Here is a 16332-nt window from a genome sequence, read left to right as displayed (position 1 = left end):
ATTGTTTATTCAATTATACTGTTAGCAAAAAATATTTATATTTAATAGTAGTAGCCATAATTCATAAATGTCACCATGCAGGGAACCATATGGAACCATTTTGGTTCAGTGAAGAAGAACATCTAAGGTTCTGATCCATATACGAAGCAAGTAATATAACCCTTTTGGGTCCTATAAGGAACCCTTTTTAAGTGTAGGACACAAAAACAGAAAACACCCAACTGCCCTCACTTGTCATAGGTCCTCACTTTGGACCATAGCAGCAGAAAACATAACATTTATCATTACATTAAGCACTTTAGGGCTCTACATAGTATCAATCTCGTTACAGCTTTAAATGCTGTATCTGAAAAAGTGTACCCACTGTTTATAATCAGTCGATACAGAATGTGGATGGAAGCCTAAATTCAAGGTTGAACTACAAAGTTTCTATGTCAGTATCCGCAAATAAAACCAACCCCCGTGGTAGGTTATTGATTTGGTATTAATTTACCAGTAGGCTATATAAGGTTCCTGACCTGCTGCGTAAAGGGAGCATAGTGAAAGACAATTAACATTCCTACCACACGGTGTACACGTTTTCAATCAAGCGTGTCCTTGGGACATTGAGCAAATCTGCACAAACAAACCTAAGATCATCAATGATATATCTATACATTAGAAAAAAATTGAATAGTATAAGTGGCCTATATTAGCCTATATTATATGAGGCTTTGAGGCGTCCCACGCGGGGATCAAAGCGCCAGAGAGATTCTGCCTTGCCTCTACTGCTCCTGGCGCGCTTCCATAGTGGTGCTGATGTTGGGAAGGACGGAAGGAGAGAAAGAAAGGGGAGGAGAGGAGTGGTACGGGGAGGGGGCGCCGCACTGCTCTGCTACAAGTTCATCCCAGTGGCTCTCTTGCTGCAGCGTGAGAAACAGTCTTGACACGACCCGTTGCGGAACAACACACAGGACACAAACTCACTTTCTCTGTTTCTAGGGGTATATTTGTTTGAAAAGAATCTCATTCCGTCATTCTTTATTACTTTAATTGAAAAAGAAAACGTTTATTTAAGTGAGATATAAAGCTGGTAATAATTGTGGATCGAGGTGGGATTGAAAAGGCAGGCGACAGGCGCTTCACTGAGTGATTTGTTCTTTGGGTCTGGCGTTACAGATGGAGAGAGGGAGTGCACATTTCAGAGGAGATCGCTTTCCGATAGCGCGTATGGATTGAATGGAAATGCGGAATTGAGGCGGAAGGCATTCTTGATTCTAGAGGAGGAATTATGCGAAAATCCAACGGGAAAATACCACTATATGTTTTATCTCTAATTGAAGGGGGTTGATTTATAACGCATTTGGTTGACATAGCCAACCTAAATGGTGCATTAGTATATATATATCAACTTGCCACGCAATTGGTTACAGTGGGTAGTGATAGTCTTAGAGTGTATTGTAAAATCGAAAAATAAATTAAACTATATATTTTTTATCAGGTCAAAGAATGGGAATATAGCACCACTATAACCAGTCTTTGTACTTTACACGACTAGGCATTTTTTCCTCTATTGGAAACTAATTTAAATATTTTGGATTTTGAAGAAATGGCAATCAACATAGACACTGAATTCGAGAAATCTAACCTGGGAGAGAGCGGTCGCGCACCCGCCAACCAGTCTCAGGAGACGGAGAAACTTCTCAGCCCCGTGACCACCGAGCCCGCTGGCGGCAACGGTATGAAAATGTCCTCCTCCTTCACAGTCAACGTGGGGAGCGACAAAAACCTGGATGTAGACCAGAACGGCCACAGTTTGCCCTTTCGGTCGGGCTCTGCAGGGCACCTTGCTGCTGCCCCCCTTTCCCCGTCCCGGGTCAGTTTGAGTCGCAGTTGCACATCTTCCATCGGAAACGCCGCGGTCCAAGAAGCGCAAAAGCCCAAAGACTACCTCATACTGGTCATATTGTCCTGCTTCTGCCCTGTCTGGCCCGTCAGCATTGTTGCTTTGTTATTTTCAATTATGGTAAGTGGATATCTATCGGCTGTCTAGGAAAGTGGGGTCTAAAAACGCCTGTCGTTTCTTGTCAATTCACTGTCCATGCTGTGTTGATATATGAAACATCGGGGGATAAGGGAATCATTATTTGCAATTTCTTAATAAAATAGACCTAGGATATTAACACTAGTAATAACCTCAAACAGCATTGTTTAGAATGCAGACTGTTTCCACTAAATCGTAGCCCAATAGCAAAGTTGAATTCGAAAGCCCCTTTTTACCCATTCGTGATCAAGTGTAGGCCTAAGGGCTATATTCAATCTGTATCGCTGAAGTTTACAGATTGCATGCTAGAAATGTAAAGGTCATTTCCGATTTTGCCGACATATGCAGTGTTTACCTTGAATGCAGTCTCTGCTAACACGGAACATTATATTTAAATTTCAATCATGATGTAACGCTGAATTTCTGCGATATGGATTGTAATAGAGGCCTAAACCTACAACTATTAAACAAATAATTGTATGATAAAGGGAAAAGGACAGTATATCGATCACATTTATGTTGCCAGTATTTTTTCAACTACTTTAGCCTACCTTGTGGGAATGGAGGTGGGAAGGGAGGGGAAGCACTCAATTACAGCCCTCCCTGCTGCTTCATTCAGAAAAGATTTGCAGCATACTTGCACTTCCTGTACTGGGTGCCATGCACATGCCATGATGTCCCAGTTGGGCAATAATATGGCCAGTGTTGGCACATTGATGTAGACTTTTTGCAGCAGATTTATCAATGAGGATGCTGACCAGAATTATATTGTTTTTAAGCAAAAGTCTGCTTACATTTGGAGGGATCGCAAAAACTGGGATCACAAACTGGACATATCCATCACCCGTAACAAACTAACATTAGCCACATAGCTAGCCTAGCTAATGTTAGCCACAACAAAGTGGAGTTCGTGTAATGTACACGAATGCGTGACAAAGACAGAAAATTGTGTAATACACACAATGCATTGTGATTAAAATCGTGTATTATTGAGTTGGATTGATCAATTTGAAGATAGAAGTTTCAACAACAGGTTAAAACTGTGTGGAACACATTGTCGATGTGGATGTTGTTTCAAGGCCTAACAACGAAATGGACAGTAGCTGTTTTCGATTGACATTCATTTGGATACATCCATAACAATGTTTGCCTTCTCGTCAGGACACTTGACAGTGTTCATTACGAGGAGATCGCATTGCAAATCCAAAATTAGGCTAGAAGTTAGCTAAATAGTTTGTTGCTAGCAAACCTGCCAATATGACAACCAAATTAAAAAATATCAGTTGCTGAAAACAGCTGGTCAACCTAGAAACATGATTTGACAGCATAGCGCCACTTGCGTCATGACTGCAACACTGCAGTAGGGACCAGAGAAATTCATGTTCATCACTCACTACGTTAGGTCATCAGTTGCTCCAAAAATATATGTCTGCAAAAACAAATCAATGTTAGCTACCTAGCCTTTCCTAAGTGTTTACAATGTATTAAATGTCGGTTTGTGTGGTTCTGTAACTTTGTAGCAAGTAGCAAGTGTGTAGGCGCTTACTGCGTCATGATTGCAAGCTGTCCCAATATATTGGCCAACTGTCCCTTTATCTGGTTTTAATGTCCACCCTAGAATACCCTTCTAGCCAATCAGAAACGAGTATTCAACAATGCTGTGGTATAATATAAAATAATGGCACAGGACTTATAAGCATATATTGTCTGCTAAATGAACAAGCTACAGCCTATGGCAAGGCACATACCCAGATAACACACAGTAGGCCAACTCATATTTTGTTCTTCTGAAATAAATGTCCTTCATATTATGTTTCTTTAGACCTGCGTAAAATAAATAATGGATTTATTGTTATGGTTTATATTCAATTTATTTATTAGACTTTTTTAATGTAGATGTTCCAAAGGCACGCATCAGCAGCTTGTATGTGGCGTGTATTTGTGGAGTCCTGGAGATGCTAAACTTATTTATGTTAATTAACTGTACTTTACCGTGAGACCGGCAGTCTTTTGCATGACAATAACCGCCTGACAAAATATCATGACTTCCATAGCCCTAAGAGAGGCACAGTGTATGTAGGCTATAGTGTTCAGCCTCCTGCACACCGGTTGTGTCAAACCGTATGCGTTCTGGCGGAAGTCCATTCATTTCAATGGGAGGAAGTCCACACTGCTGTGACTCATCTGCCAGATTGCCAGATTTACGGTGTGTGGTACTGGGTGCAGTGTGTCGCATGCATTGGATTTTTCCATCTGTGTGCGTTGCTTTGAAGTGTGGTTTCAGACACGGAAGTAGATAAACCACCAAAGAAGTTGCTAATGTGTAGCGTGATTCTTTTTGTTGTGATGCCGCGCATGGATTGTGAATACTACGTAAAATATACCATATAGCAATGTAATGATACAACCTGTGTACACGCTTATGGTAGCCAACCTCTTATGCTGGACAATCAATGTTGTAGTCGTGTGGTAAAAATTATAAGCTTTTAAAATCGATACTTAGAGTTCATAGAGACCTTTGGGAACGGAAATAATAACAAACATCATAAGCAATAGAATGACAAAAGTCTTACCAGACCTTATATATAGCAATCAAACAGGGTTTATTCAAAATAGACACTTCCAAACAAATACAAGAACATGTTTCAGTTTAATTCAATATGCTAAAAACAAGATGTAGATTTATCAATAATGGCTGTTGATGCCAAAGAGTCTTTCGACCGTTTTGAATGGCCTTTTCTATTCAAAACTTTGAAAGCTTTCAACTTTCCAGGCGAAATAATACATTTAATAAAAATCTTACATAAATGCCCTCAAGCTAAAATATACACAAATAAATAATGATCTAATGAAATTGCTTTAGACAGGGATGTCTTCTCTTCCCACTCCTGTTTGCACTGGCAATTGAACCTGCTTGCAGAAAGAATTAGACAGGACCCAAACATAACAGGTATCAGTATTGGTAAACATAAATACAAACAACATTTATTGGCAATGTCCTCTTACTAAAAATATTTTCAGAATACTCTAAAATCTCTGGATATAAAATGTACATGGAAAAAAAACGAAATAATGGCAATAGGAAAATAAAAATAAAAGATCTAGAGAAATCACTTTGCAAGCCAGCATAATGTGACTTGCAGGCCCGATGTGGCCTGTAAACTCAGAGTTTTCTAACACCACTGTGTTAGAGTATAACTAGGCCCTCAAAAAAAGGCCTGGAACCCTTCATAGAGCCAGACAGGTTGAATCATTTACATGGGGTTCTTTGAAGCGCCAAAAAATGTTCCCCTCCTATGTGGACAAACAGAAGAATGTATGGTTCTCCTTAGCACTTTTTTTCTAAGAGTGTAATAGCTAGAGAAGTTTTGGAGAGGGTTGTGTTGAAACTACTGAGATGTTTCAGGTGTTTTTTATAGATCTCATTACACTGTGGTTATGATGCTGAAACCTCCACAGGGTTTGTGTCTGACTTAAGTTGTGACTGGCCTACATGTTGGCATCTGTCCTTGCTGCAGGCTACATTTTCTATGCTAGTGTTCTAATAAGATAAGTTTGGTCCAGGTATAAATGGCTCTAGCCAGTTTAGAAGAACACAATTTGGCGCATGTGTCTTCTATCTTTGGGCTTGCAGGATGACTCAAAGATAGGGATAGCACACAATAATAAAACATTCAGTTTATAAAACATGGCAGTTCTGACAACAACAGTTCTCTCCTAATGGACCCAGCATCGTAGCTGACAGAGGGAGGGAGAGAAAGAGAGGGAAGGGGTAGAAACCAGAGATGGCCACTAACTCAATAGAAGGCGATAGAAGTCAATTGAACCTTTCTGCAGAGGGCAAATTGCAACAGTTAGCCAGCTACGTAGCTTTGATAAACATCTTTTCAGTCCTGAGGGGAGCAAGATAATCTCTCACACACACACACACACACACACACACACACACACACACACACACACACACACACACACACACACACACACACACACACACACACACACACACACACACACACACACACACACACACACAGGGAAGGGGAATACAGGGCTAGCATCAGGATAGGAAATTACAATATTACCTGCCCGCCACAGTGGTGGACTTGTAAAGATTATTCAGGCAGCCTACAGATTGGCTAGAACACATTTTCTAACACTGAAACAGATCAGTTTAATCAAAAGGGAAAAATATAATAAATCCTAAAATCTTTTTAAAAAGGGGAAAATGACTTTTGCCTACATTCTTTATTACATTTACATTTACATTTAAGTCATTTGGCAGACGCTCTTATCCAGAGCGACTTACAAATTGGTGAATTCACCTTATGACATCCATCTACACGTGTGGATAAATTCATTCCATAATTTCATAACACTGAATACCAAACAATGGGTTAATAATATAGTATATTGCTCAATCACCTAAGGCATAACAAAATGTAATAGTATATATATTATATATTGTACAGTATATCTTGTTCAACCACCAATGGCCAACTCATGCTGATCTGTAAGTAGAAAAGCAAGTGAGGCTTAACAGATGTAAGACAGCTGTACTGATGACTATTGGTATTGAGGTTGCTGCTGGCAGACGCAGAAGACGTGGAGTCAATTCTGTGGCGTGGAGAGGCAGAGAGAGACAGGATCATGGGCTTTTTTTGGCTGTGCAGGTCTTTCCAGGTAATGGGACTGACTGCTAGGTCCAAACTGCTACTGCACGCTCGGCACGTTCACTGGTGAAATATGAGCTTCAAGCTTCAGCCCAATGGATATTTTTCTCTTTCTTTTAAGGTGTGGGAAGGGGAAGCCGTGTGTGTGTGTGTGTGTGTCTCTAAATGGCTTATTAGTAATCTTGTGCAGCTGCTACGTTGGGTAGTTTTGAAATCAGCATTCCCTCTGAAAACTTGGAAAGGACAATGGTGGAATAGTTACCCAATTGTCATACTTGAGTAAAAGTAATGATACCTTAATAGAAAGTTACTCAAGTAAAATACTACTTTGGTAAAAGTCTAAAAGCATTTGTAGCAGCAATGTAGCTATTACTGAAGTAGCTCTGCTGATATAGTACTACACCCTACTACATTTAACCTGGACTAAAAAGCATTTTCAATGGAGATTTTCCATTGAGCTTGCTTTTTACTCCCGAACTAGGCTTAATCTGTGCCCTGGAAACAGCCTCTTAATGTTGTATGGATAAAACAATGCACCATTGTCATTGTTTCCTCGAATACATGACAGTGGATTAAACTATGTGAATCATCAGTCTACCTCTGGAATAGAATAATGGAATACTTTCTCCAGCCTTTCTCTTCCTTGCCTCATTCAAGCCTTCTACGCACAATCCAATTTACTGACCACATGTACCAACCTGCCAGCTCTTTGACTGTTTGCCCTGGGGGGAAACAACCATTAATGAGGACTCATGATGCCTTATGTGGATACTTCAAAGCCGTATCTGTCCATCCTTGAGGAGATACAGTGGGGCAAAAAAGTATTTAGTCAGCCACCAATTGTGCAAGTTCTCCCACTTAAAAAGATGAGAGAGACCTGTAATTTTCATCATGGGTACACTTCAACTATGACAGACAAAATGAGAAAACAAAATCCAGAAAATCACATTGTAGGATTGTCAATGAATTTATTTGCAAATTATGGTGGAAAATAAGTATTTGGTCAATAACAAAAGTTTATCTCAATACTTTGTTATATACCCTTTGTTGGCAATGACAGAGGTCAAACGTTTTCTGTAAGTCTTCACAAGATTTTCACACTCTGTTGCTGGTATTTTGGCCCATTCCTCCATGCAGATCTCCTCGAGAGCAGTGATGTTTTGGGGCTGTTGCTGGGCAACACGGACTTTCAACTCCCTCCAAAGATTTTCTAATGGGGTTGAGATCTGGAGACTGGCTAGGCCACTCCAGGACCTTGAAATGCTTCTTACGAAGCCACTCCTTCATTGCCCGGGCGGTGTGTTTGGGATCATTGTCATGCTGAAAGACCCAGCCACGTTTCATCTTCAATGCCCTTGCTGATGGAAGGAGGTTTTCACTCAAAATCCCACGATACATGGCCCCATTCATTCTTTCCTTTACACGGATCAGTCGTCCTGGTCCCTTTGCAGAAAAACAGCCCCAAAGCATGATGTTTCCACCCCCATGCTTCACAGTAGGTATGGTGTTCTTTGGATGCAACTCAGCATTCTTTGTCCTCCAAACACGATGAGGTGAGTTTTTACCAAAAAGTTCTATTTTGGTTTCATCTGACCATATGACATTCTCCCAATCTTCTTCTGGATCATCCAAAAGCTCTGTAGCAAATGCTCTCTAGCATGTCAGACGGGCCTGGACATGTACTGGTTTAAGCAGGGGGACACGTCTGGCACTGCAGGATTTGAGTCCCTGGCGGCGTAGTGTGTTACTGATGGTAGGCTTTGTTACTTTGGTCCCAGCTCCCTGCAGGTCATTCACTAGGTCCCCTCGTGTGGTTCTGGGATTTTTGCTCACTGTTCTTGTGATCATTTTGACCCCAAGGGGTGAGATCTTGCGTGGAGCCCCATATCAAGGGAGATTATTAGTGGTCTTGTATGTCTTCGATTTCCTAATAATTGCTCCCACAGTTGATTTATTCAAACCAAGCTGCTTACCTATTGCAGATTCAGTCTTCCCAGCCTGGTGCAGGTCTACAATTTTGTTTCTGGTGTCCTTTGACAGCTCTTTGGCCTTGGCCATAGTGGAGTTTGGAGTGTGACTGTTTGAGGTTGTGGACAGGTGTCTTTTATGCTGATAACAAGTTCAAACAGGTGCCATTAATACAGGTAACGAGTGGTGGACAGAGGAGCCTCTTAAAGAAGAAGTTACAGGTCTGTGAGTGCCAGAAATCTTGCTTGTTTGTAGGTGACCAAATACTTATTTTCCACCATAATTTGCAAATAAATCCATAAAAAATCCTACAATGTGATTTTCTAGATTTTTTTTTTCTCATTTGGTCTGTCATAGTTGAAGTGTACCTATGATGAAAATTACAGGCCTCTCTCATCTTTTTAAGAGGGAGAACTTGCACAATTGGTGGCTGACTAAATACTTTTTTGCCCCACTGTATCTGATTTGACATAAGGAGGTTGTTGTAAGCAGAAGGGTAGAAACATTGTTTTCACCGATCCAACTCAGTCAGATCAGTGATCTCTTAACATGGCGTCCTATAAGTTAAGGTACCAATCACTATGGGAATACAAAACAAAACATAATGTGATTGGTAAATTAACTCTCAAAATCTACCCAATTGTTTTTAGACATAGACTGACCAATTGAATGTGGTTAAGATCAGTGGTCTGTTTAGGGACGTAACATCCAACTGATAAAGTTGTGGAGTTGTTGAATTAGGTGTTTCAGTGGACTCTTACACACCAAGATTTTCTAACCCTGCCCTGTCCTGGGGCTCCGTTCCAATACTGTAGAAATGTGTCCTACTGTCATTCCTCCCTTAAAGTGGTCACTGATCTGACGTGACTGGATTGGTAGAAGCTAGGTCGTAGTGGAACTCTTGATCTCGCCTATCAAATCAAGTTAGATCAGCGATTACTTCAAAGAGGGAGAGAAGAAAAGGAGTCATTTTAGAGTTATCTGAATACACACGGGCATACACACACACACCAGGGTTGGGCACAATTCTCTCTCTGTGTGTGTGTGTGTGTGTGTATATGTACAGTACAATTCATGTCCTCCAGGCTGCTCCCATCCCTGGGACCACACTTCATTATTAATGACAGCAGCAGCAGGGAGGTAGAGCACTTTCTTAGAGACTCATAGCTCTCCATGTTCTACTTCTTTCTCTCTCCATCTTTCTCTGTCTCTAACGCCATCTTCCTTTCCATCTCATCTCTGATTCTGTCCTTCTCTCTCCATCTCCGATTCTCTCTCTGTCTTTCTCCCGCCACCTCTCTCCAGCCTCGACTGCAGTGGGAACAACCACAGGGCTGGGGGATGTGTGTGTGTTTGTTTTGTGGGTTTGCCTGGTTGTACTGCAGGTGGGATGAGAGGCCAGGTTCTTGCTGAATTTCACTTTCATAAGAAAAATATGAGCAGGTCTCCTCCTTTAAATCAATACAACCATGTATTACCTAGTCTGAAGGCTCCCTTCCACCTACCCCCAGCTACTAACACACACACACACACACACACACACATACTTACTTTACTCTTTCTGAGAATACAGCTGGAGGTCTTTGACCCAGGCTTATCTGACTTCCAGTGCATTGTGTGAGTTCCTGCCTCACTAGAGACAGCAAGGCTCATGGGTAGAGGGAGAGGGAGGAAGGACAGGGGAAGGGTAGGGGAAAGAGGGAGGGAGAGGGATGAAGGGAGGGATACACGGGGGAAAGAGGGATGGAGAGGGAGAGCAAGTGAGGGAGGGAGGACGGAGTGTTATTCTCTGCAGTGATAAAAGGCTAATCTCATTCGTGTTTGAGTTGCTTTGTTTATCAGCAAAGTTACTTGAGACGACGTCGTTTGCAACCTGCAACTGCAACAAAAATTGCTTACAAATCGTTTTATGTTACACAGGCTTTCAATGACAATATCTACAGGAAACTGCCAAAATAATGGAAACAATTGAATAAATGAGGGATACAAAGTATAAAAAGCAGGGGTTTCCACCCCAGGTGAGGCTCCTGAGTTCATTAAGCAATGAAGAAGAGGAAACAGGAATCTCAAAGGAGATGGTTTAAAGTGTGTGTGTGTGTGTGTGTGTCTGTCAGTCACCAGATCTTAACACTTAAGGGAGATTCTGGAGTGGCGCCTGACACAGCATTTTCCACCACCATCAAAAGAACCCTAAATTATGGGATTTCTCATGGAAGAATGATGCCACATCCCACCAAAAGAGTTCCCTGACACATGTAGAATCTATACCAAGGTGCATTGAAGCTGTTCTGGCTCGTGGTGCCCCAATGCCCTATTAAGACACTTTATGTTGGTGTTTCTTTGATTTTGGCAGTTACCTGTATATTATAGGCATTTACATTTGGGGTGTGCTATTTGCACATGTACTGTTGTCTTCTAGATTTATTCGTCAACACTTAACAGTTTTGGTACTCATACCAGACAGCATATTGAAAAAGTATCAGACAGTAAATATAGCATCACTGGTCTAAGCAGAAATAATGTATTCAATTGAAGGGTTCTGTCCCGGATCAGTCCTTAAGAAGACCTAAAGCATCAGAGGACATTTAAGGAATGCATGACAGTGTTCTGTTTAAGATTCTGATTTGCATTCCTCCCTGCCTGCTCAAAAACGTAACTATCACCCCCAGTTCTGAATTTGAATGAGGCTGCCGCTATGCACACAGCATTATGCATAGCTAGTAGCTGCTCTAAACAGGAAGTATTGAACCACATCTGGATGTCCTGCCAGACACACAAATGCACATAAGTGCACACACACATGCACTCAAGTGCGGGCATCACACACACACACACACACACACACACACAACAGCAAACGGTGAAGCCCGCCTTGCTTAGACATACACACACATTCACACAAGTTCACATACTGTACACACACGCATCCCTAGCTAATAGAGAATTACTGTATTCTGCCAATGCAATATCATTTTCATCACCAAAAGAGAAAATGGAGTGGTATTATGAAGGAGATGGGGAAGAAAGTGTTCTAGAAGTGGGATCACCATTACAGCAGAGCCTCCAGTCATCTCCATAGATGTCATGGTTTAATAAAGGCTAATTGAATTCAGAGTTATGTCATTTCCCCCCAGTTAGAATACTCTGAAAGTGTTTCCTTCTTTCATTCCTCTATTATGTGGTTAAAACTGATCTGACTTTGATATAAATTAAAACATAGACCCTCATAGAGGCCAGTCCAGCACCATGGACAGCACCCCCATGCTTCTTGAAGTGCTTTTGGTTCATGCTCAGATAGTAATGTATATCTGTGGTTAACATTTTGTTGTTTTCCTTTTTTGAGATGATTGGTTAGATTCTGGATTACAATCCGTTAGATGTGATGATGACAGAAACAGATAATACACCACAGTACCCCAGTCAAGAGGCTGAGGTCATTTGGAGAGATGCCTGTTGAGTAGAGATATTTTTGTAGCTAATGATCTCCATAATGCAGTGTAGTGGAGTGGGGGCTGTGTGTGTGTGTGGGGGGGGGATCTCTACTGCTCATCCAAAGAGAAAAGCGGTGTCGGATTAATGGGTGAATGTGGCATTCTAGGAACTGGGTAATTGCAACCCGGTGCCATAATCAGAGGTATTTGTCTTTTGTGTCTCTCAATCACCTCCTGTGGTCCCGCCTTAGACACACACACACACCACTCCAGTCTGTCAACCTGTCTCTATTGTCTGCAACAGATATACGTATAGTACAGTATAAAGCTGCCTTGTGTGATTTACAGTAAGGCCCCACACTACACTGTTCATCAACTTCAACCAATAGCAACCTAAAGGCTCTGCAGACAAAGTTTGATAATCAATCAATCAATAGGCCTCACTGTGGTTTCCAAATATTGGAAATACTTTATACAACAAGGATAACCTCTTGGTCAAGTCGTTATTGTAAAATATTCAATAAAGAACCTGGCAAAAGTGTAAATAAATAAAAGGTCTGCAATGAAATGGTCCCAAATTTTGTCGAGCTGTAGGAAATCTCTCAGTTAGCGTTCATGTTCATTCCACTTTAAAGTCATTTCTCTGTGCATTAATGGACTAGCAACTGATAAATATTTCAGTGACTGAGTGAAACTGCCAAATTAAATCATGTCTAGGTATGTTTGAGAACAAGTTTTCCCATGAATCTCTGTATGGATTTAAGAGTTTCAGTTGTAAGATTCAGGTTTCCCACAAGAGCACAAGTCATACAGACAGGAAGTAAGACGTCAGGCAGTTTGACTATAAGATAACTAAAAGATGACATGAGAAAGGTGTAGTTCAAGATCTGGATAAGATTGTATGCTAAATGACCAAAATGTAAAACGTAACAACTCAAATTGTGTCGTGACGGTTGTGTCTCTGTGGGGGTGTAAATGCATCTGGTCTTGTGTTGTGTGTACTCTCCTCTCCTCTTCAGTCAAGAAACAGCCTGCAGTCGGGAGACATGGACGGGGCTAAGAGACTGGGTAAACTGGCTCGACTCCTCAGTGTCGTTTCCATATTCCTGGGTGTGCTCATCATAGTCGTCTCTGTAACGGTCTCTGGTAAGTAACACACACACCGCTGCAATGCATAAACACATGCACATACTGCATAACAATTTCAAGGTAATATATGAACATACATAAACATACTGTCATCAATCACATTGATGCCTGGAAAGTGTGTGTGTCTGTGTGTCAGCTCAGCAGATTTCTGAGCTCTGTGTGGATTGATTAAAGACTGCAGCTATAGCAGGCTGGCTTTGTGGCAAGGAGAGTATCCTTTCTGCTGTTTCAGCTACAGACCAGCCTGTCATATTGTAGGAATGACTGGACTTAACCTTTCTGTCTCTCACCTACCCGCTCTCTCCTCCCTAACAGTAACCAAGTGACCAGTGTATATACTATGAAACAAGAGCACTGCTGCAAGCCAAGCAGAGGATGCAGCATGGAAAAAATATATAAATTCCGTTGATTCCTGAGATGAAAAAAAATATCATCACCTGCTCCTCACTGTAATCAAGATCAAGGCAAAAAATTAAGAGGTTTAAAGAAGAGTAGGAAATGCACTAGCAAATGAATAAACCAAAGCAGAAATATCCAGATATGCATGCATTAGATTACAGGTACATTTGCTTGATGAATAAGAAAATCCTTAACATAAAAAGTGTTTCAAAAGAACGTTGGACGATTGACTTTTGGTTTGAGGGACTTGCTACTCTCATTCGATTCTCTGTGGAGTAAAAATAGTCTTAAGATGAAGAGAGGGATGAACAGAGGAATTAAGGGATACAAACTTTTCTGTATCAAGAATGGAAGGAGACCTTGAAAATGGACGCCAAACATCAAGACAGCTGAATAATAACCTAAATATATACCTAGTTGGCCTGACCGCCTGCATTGAAAGCATATACAACTATACAGATATATTTGCAATATAAGTATATACAGATTAATATATCAATTCACATTTTATAAAAGTTGTGTATGTTGGGCTGCGATGATTGAGACTTAAGTTAAGATGGCTACCTGGCCGGCAGTGGCTGTCGCCTACTATGGTTTGCGGAAGGATGTAATATTTGATCAGGGAACACAATTCAGAGAAGATGTTTTTGAATTTATGTTGTTTTTTTTGTAGGTTTTTGACAAAAATAAGAGACCACTTGCATGCATGTCTTGACTGTAGATAGCCAACCTTTTTAATTTAGTTTGTGAATTCATATTTGTTTGTCTGTGTTTTTACCTTGGGATATAACGAGCCAGTTGCTTATAGCCCTTGGAGAGTGAATTGAACATACTGTGAGTGTTTAGGCTCCATGTGGGTTGACTGTGGGTAAGGACAGAAACAGAATACCCCCCCTTCAACCCTCTTCTCCCCTGCCTTGCTGTGGGAGGGGTCTGACTATATTAATGCGCATGCCTACCCTCCCCATCCCCTCCAAACATCCATGCCAGAACATGGGCATAAGTCTGAGAATATTCCATTTGGTCAGAACCATCACTGTCCCCTTCCCCACTGCCCCCCCTCCAATTCCAACCCACCCTCCACCAGTACCTGGTCTCATTACCTGGACTGTTAATGTTACTTGTTTCACTGAATGTATTTTGTAGTACTACAGAGACCAACACCAATCCTTTCCCTATTGCCACCGTGCTGTATCGGTATGACATGTATTTATATGAAGAATATATATGCAATATTATATAGGCATGCTTTGGGCTAAACGGTACCCAGGTTTTTGTATGTCATTGTAAGGACCCACTGTAACGTTAAAGGAACATTGTTTTGAGGTTTGATTGATTGATTTGCAGCAGTTATCTATGTACCTGTAACACACTCATTTGTCTGTATTCAAATGTGTCACCATGCCATCTGGAATAAGTCACACAGTTGGTTCTAATTCTACTGCGGTAACACAACAAAGGACTGTTATATTGACACACTTCAGATGTTTACTGGAAGGTCATAACACCTCTTATAAAACCTTCAGTACCACTGCATGATGCTTCGTAACAACCTTGTTTGGACTTACATTCATGTTTGTATTACTCTCGTAACTGATGCTCTTCAACTCCCATTTGATTTCAATACTGTAAGTTGACATTAGTGATTATTAATATTTTCTTGATTCAACTGCTTGTCTTATCAAGGGCTAATGTAGGTGTTAGCTACATGAGATCATAGATAAATAATTCTATGATAATTTGATTGATTTTATCCGGCCTGAATTTAAAATGTTCAAAGAGATTTAAAATGATTGAAAAAGCACCTGTAATTGGTGAAAAATGTCACCATATTAACATTTGAGGTCTCCTTTGAATCCTCTAAACTATGAACACACATTGGTTAATTCCTTGCTGAATAAAAAACTATTCTGTCCCTGTCTAACCATGCAAAGCACTAGATAAAACCTGGAAACTCCCGACAATATAATGTGAAAATATTTGGCATCTGTACTGTATTTATAGAAACAACAAATAGAAATAGGACCACAGCTGTTGAATGACTCAACATGGTCACAATGTTTAAAAGCACTGAACTCAAGACAGCCTTACAGCACATCTTTGGGAATGATAACAAAAAGGGCAGCAAGTTGATGTTGCCATACAAGTTATATTGTACAATAGCACGCTCGTACAGCCACAGTGTGCTTCACTTGACAGGTGGGCTGAAGAGACATCCCTGTCGAAAGAGCTCTAATGTTTATCTCTGGGCAACAGGCATGCACAAACTAACTTCCCACACACACTTAAAGGGCATTTAGAAACCCGCCTTGGGGGGGGGGGGGGGGGGTAGACGGCTGCTTTTGTCATACAGTAAGAGTAAATGGCAGAGGAGAGAGGGGGGGGGGGCAATCCAGCAGGATAGAGTCAGTGACTCAGTCTGCCATTGAAAATCCAAAATTCAACATAACTCCTAAAGACAAATTTGTCTGGTAATTTCACCGTTAACACATGGAATTCCACTTTTACAACAAAATACTTCCCTGACCATCTTTCTGCTGCGAGATGCATACATGCTGTTCTGTGTCAGTAAAACAGTGACTTTCAATTCATGTCTATTTTTTATGTCCTTATTTCTTCCCCTTTTGATAGCATATGTATATGCTGGTTTCCATCTCTGTTGTGAACATTCTGCATGTCTGGAATAAAC

The 16332-nt window shown here is 41.0% G+C and overlaps 1 protein-coding gene across 1 annotated transcript; it reads left to right on the top strand.

The window, feature by feature from the left end:
- Positions 1–914: 914 nt before the first annotated feature.
- On the top strand, positions 915–15946 carry LOC135545277 (trafficking regulator of GLUT4 1-like). The gene is made up of 3 exons (XM_064972902.1): positions 915–2005; positions 13115–13241; positions 13560–15946. The coding sequence occupies exons 1-3, from the start codon at positions 1589–1591 to the stop codon at positions 13568–13570; spliced, it is 555 nt and encodes a 184-aa protein (XP_064828974.1). The 5' UTR covers positions 915–1588; the 3' UTR covers positions 13571–15946.
- Positions 15947–16332: the final 386 nt, after the last annotated feature.

Source organism: Oncorhynchus masou, chromosome 9 (assembly GCF_036934945.1).
Source record: "Oncorhynchus masou masou isolate Uvic2021 chromosome 9, UVic_Omas_1.1, whole genome shotgun sequence".
Taxonomy (NCBI): Eukaryota; Metazoa; Chordata; class Actinopteri; order Salmoniformes; family Salmonidae; genus Oncorhynchus; species Oncorhynchus masou.
The sequence above is the reverse complement of the archived record's forward strand: the minus strand, read 5'-3'. Positions and strand labels throughout refer to the sequence as shown.

What these genes read in the sequence shown, in the direction of transcription:
- LOC135545277 (XM_064972902.1), top strand. Translation starts at nt 1,589, where the DNA reads ATGGCAATCAACATAGACACTGAATTCGAGAAATCTAACCTGGGAGAG. An exon ending in CTTTGTTATTTTCAATTATG is followed by an intron (nt 2,006 to 13,114) that starts GTAAGTGGATAT and finishes TCTCCTCTTCAG; the next exon opens with TCAAGAAACAGCCTGCAGTC.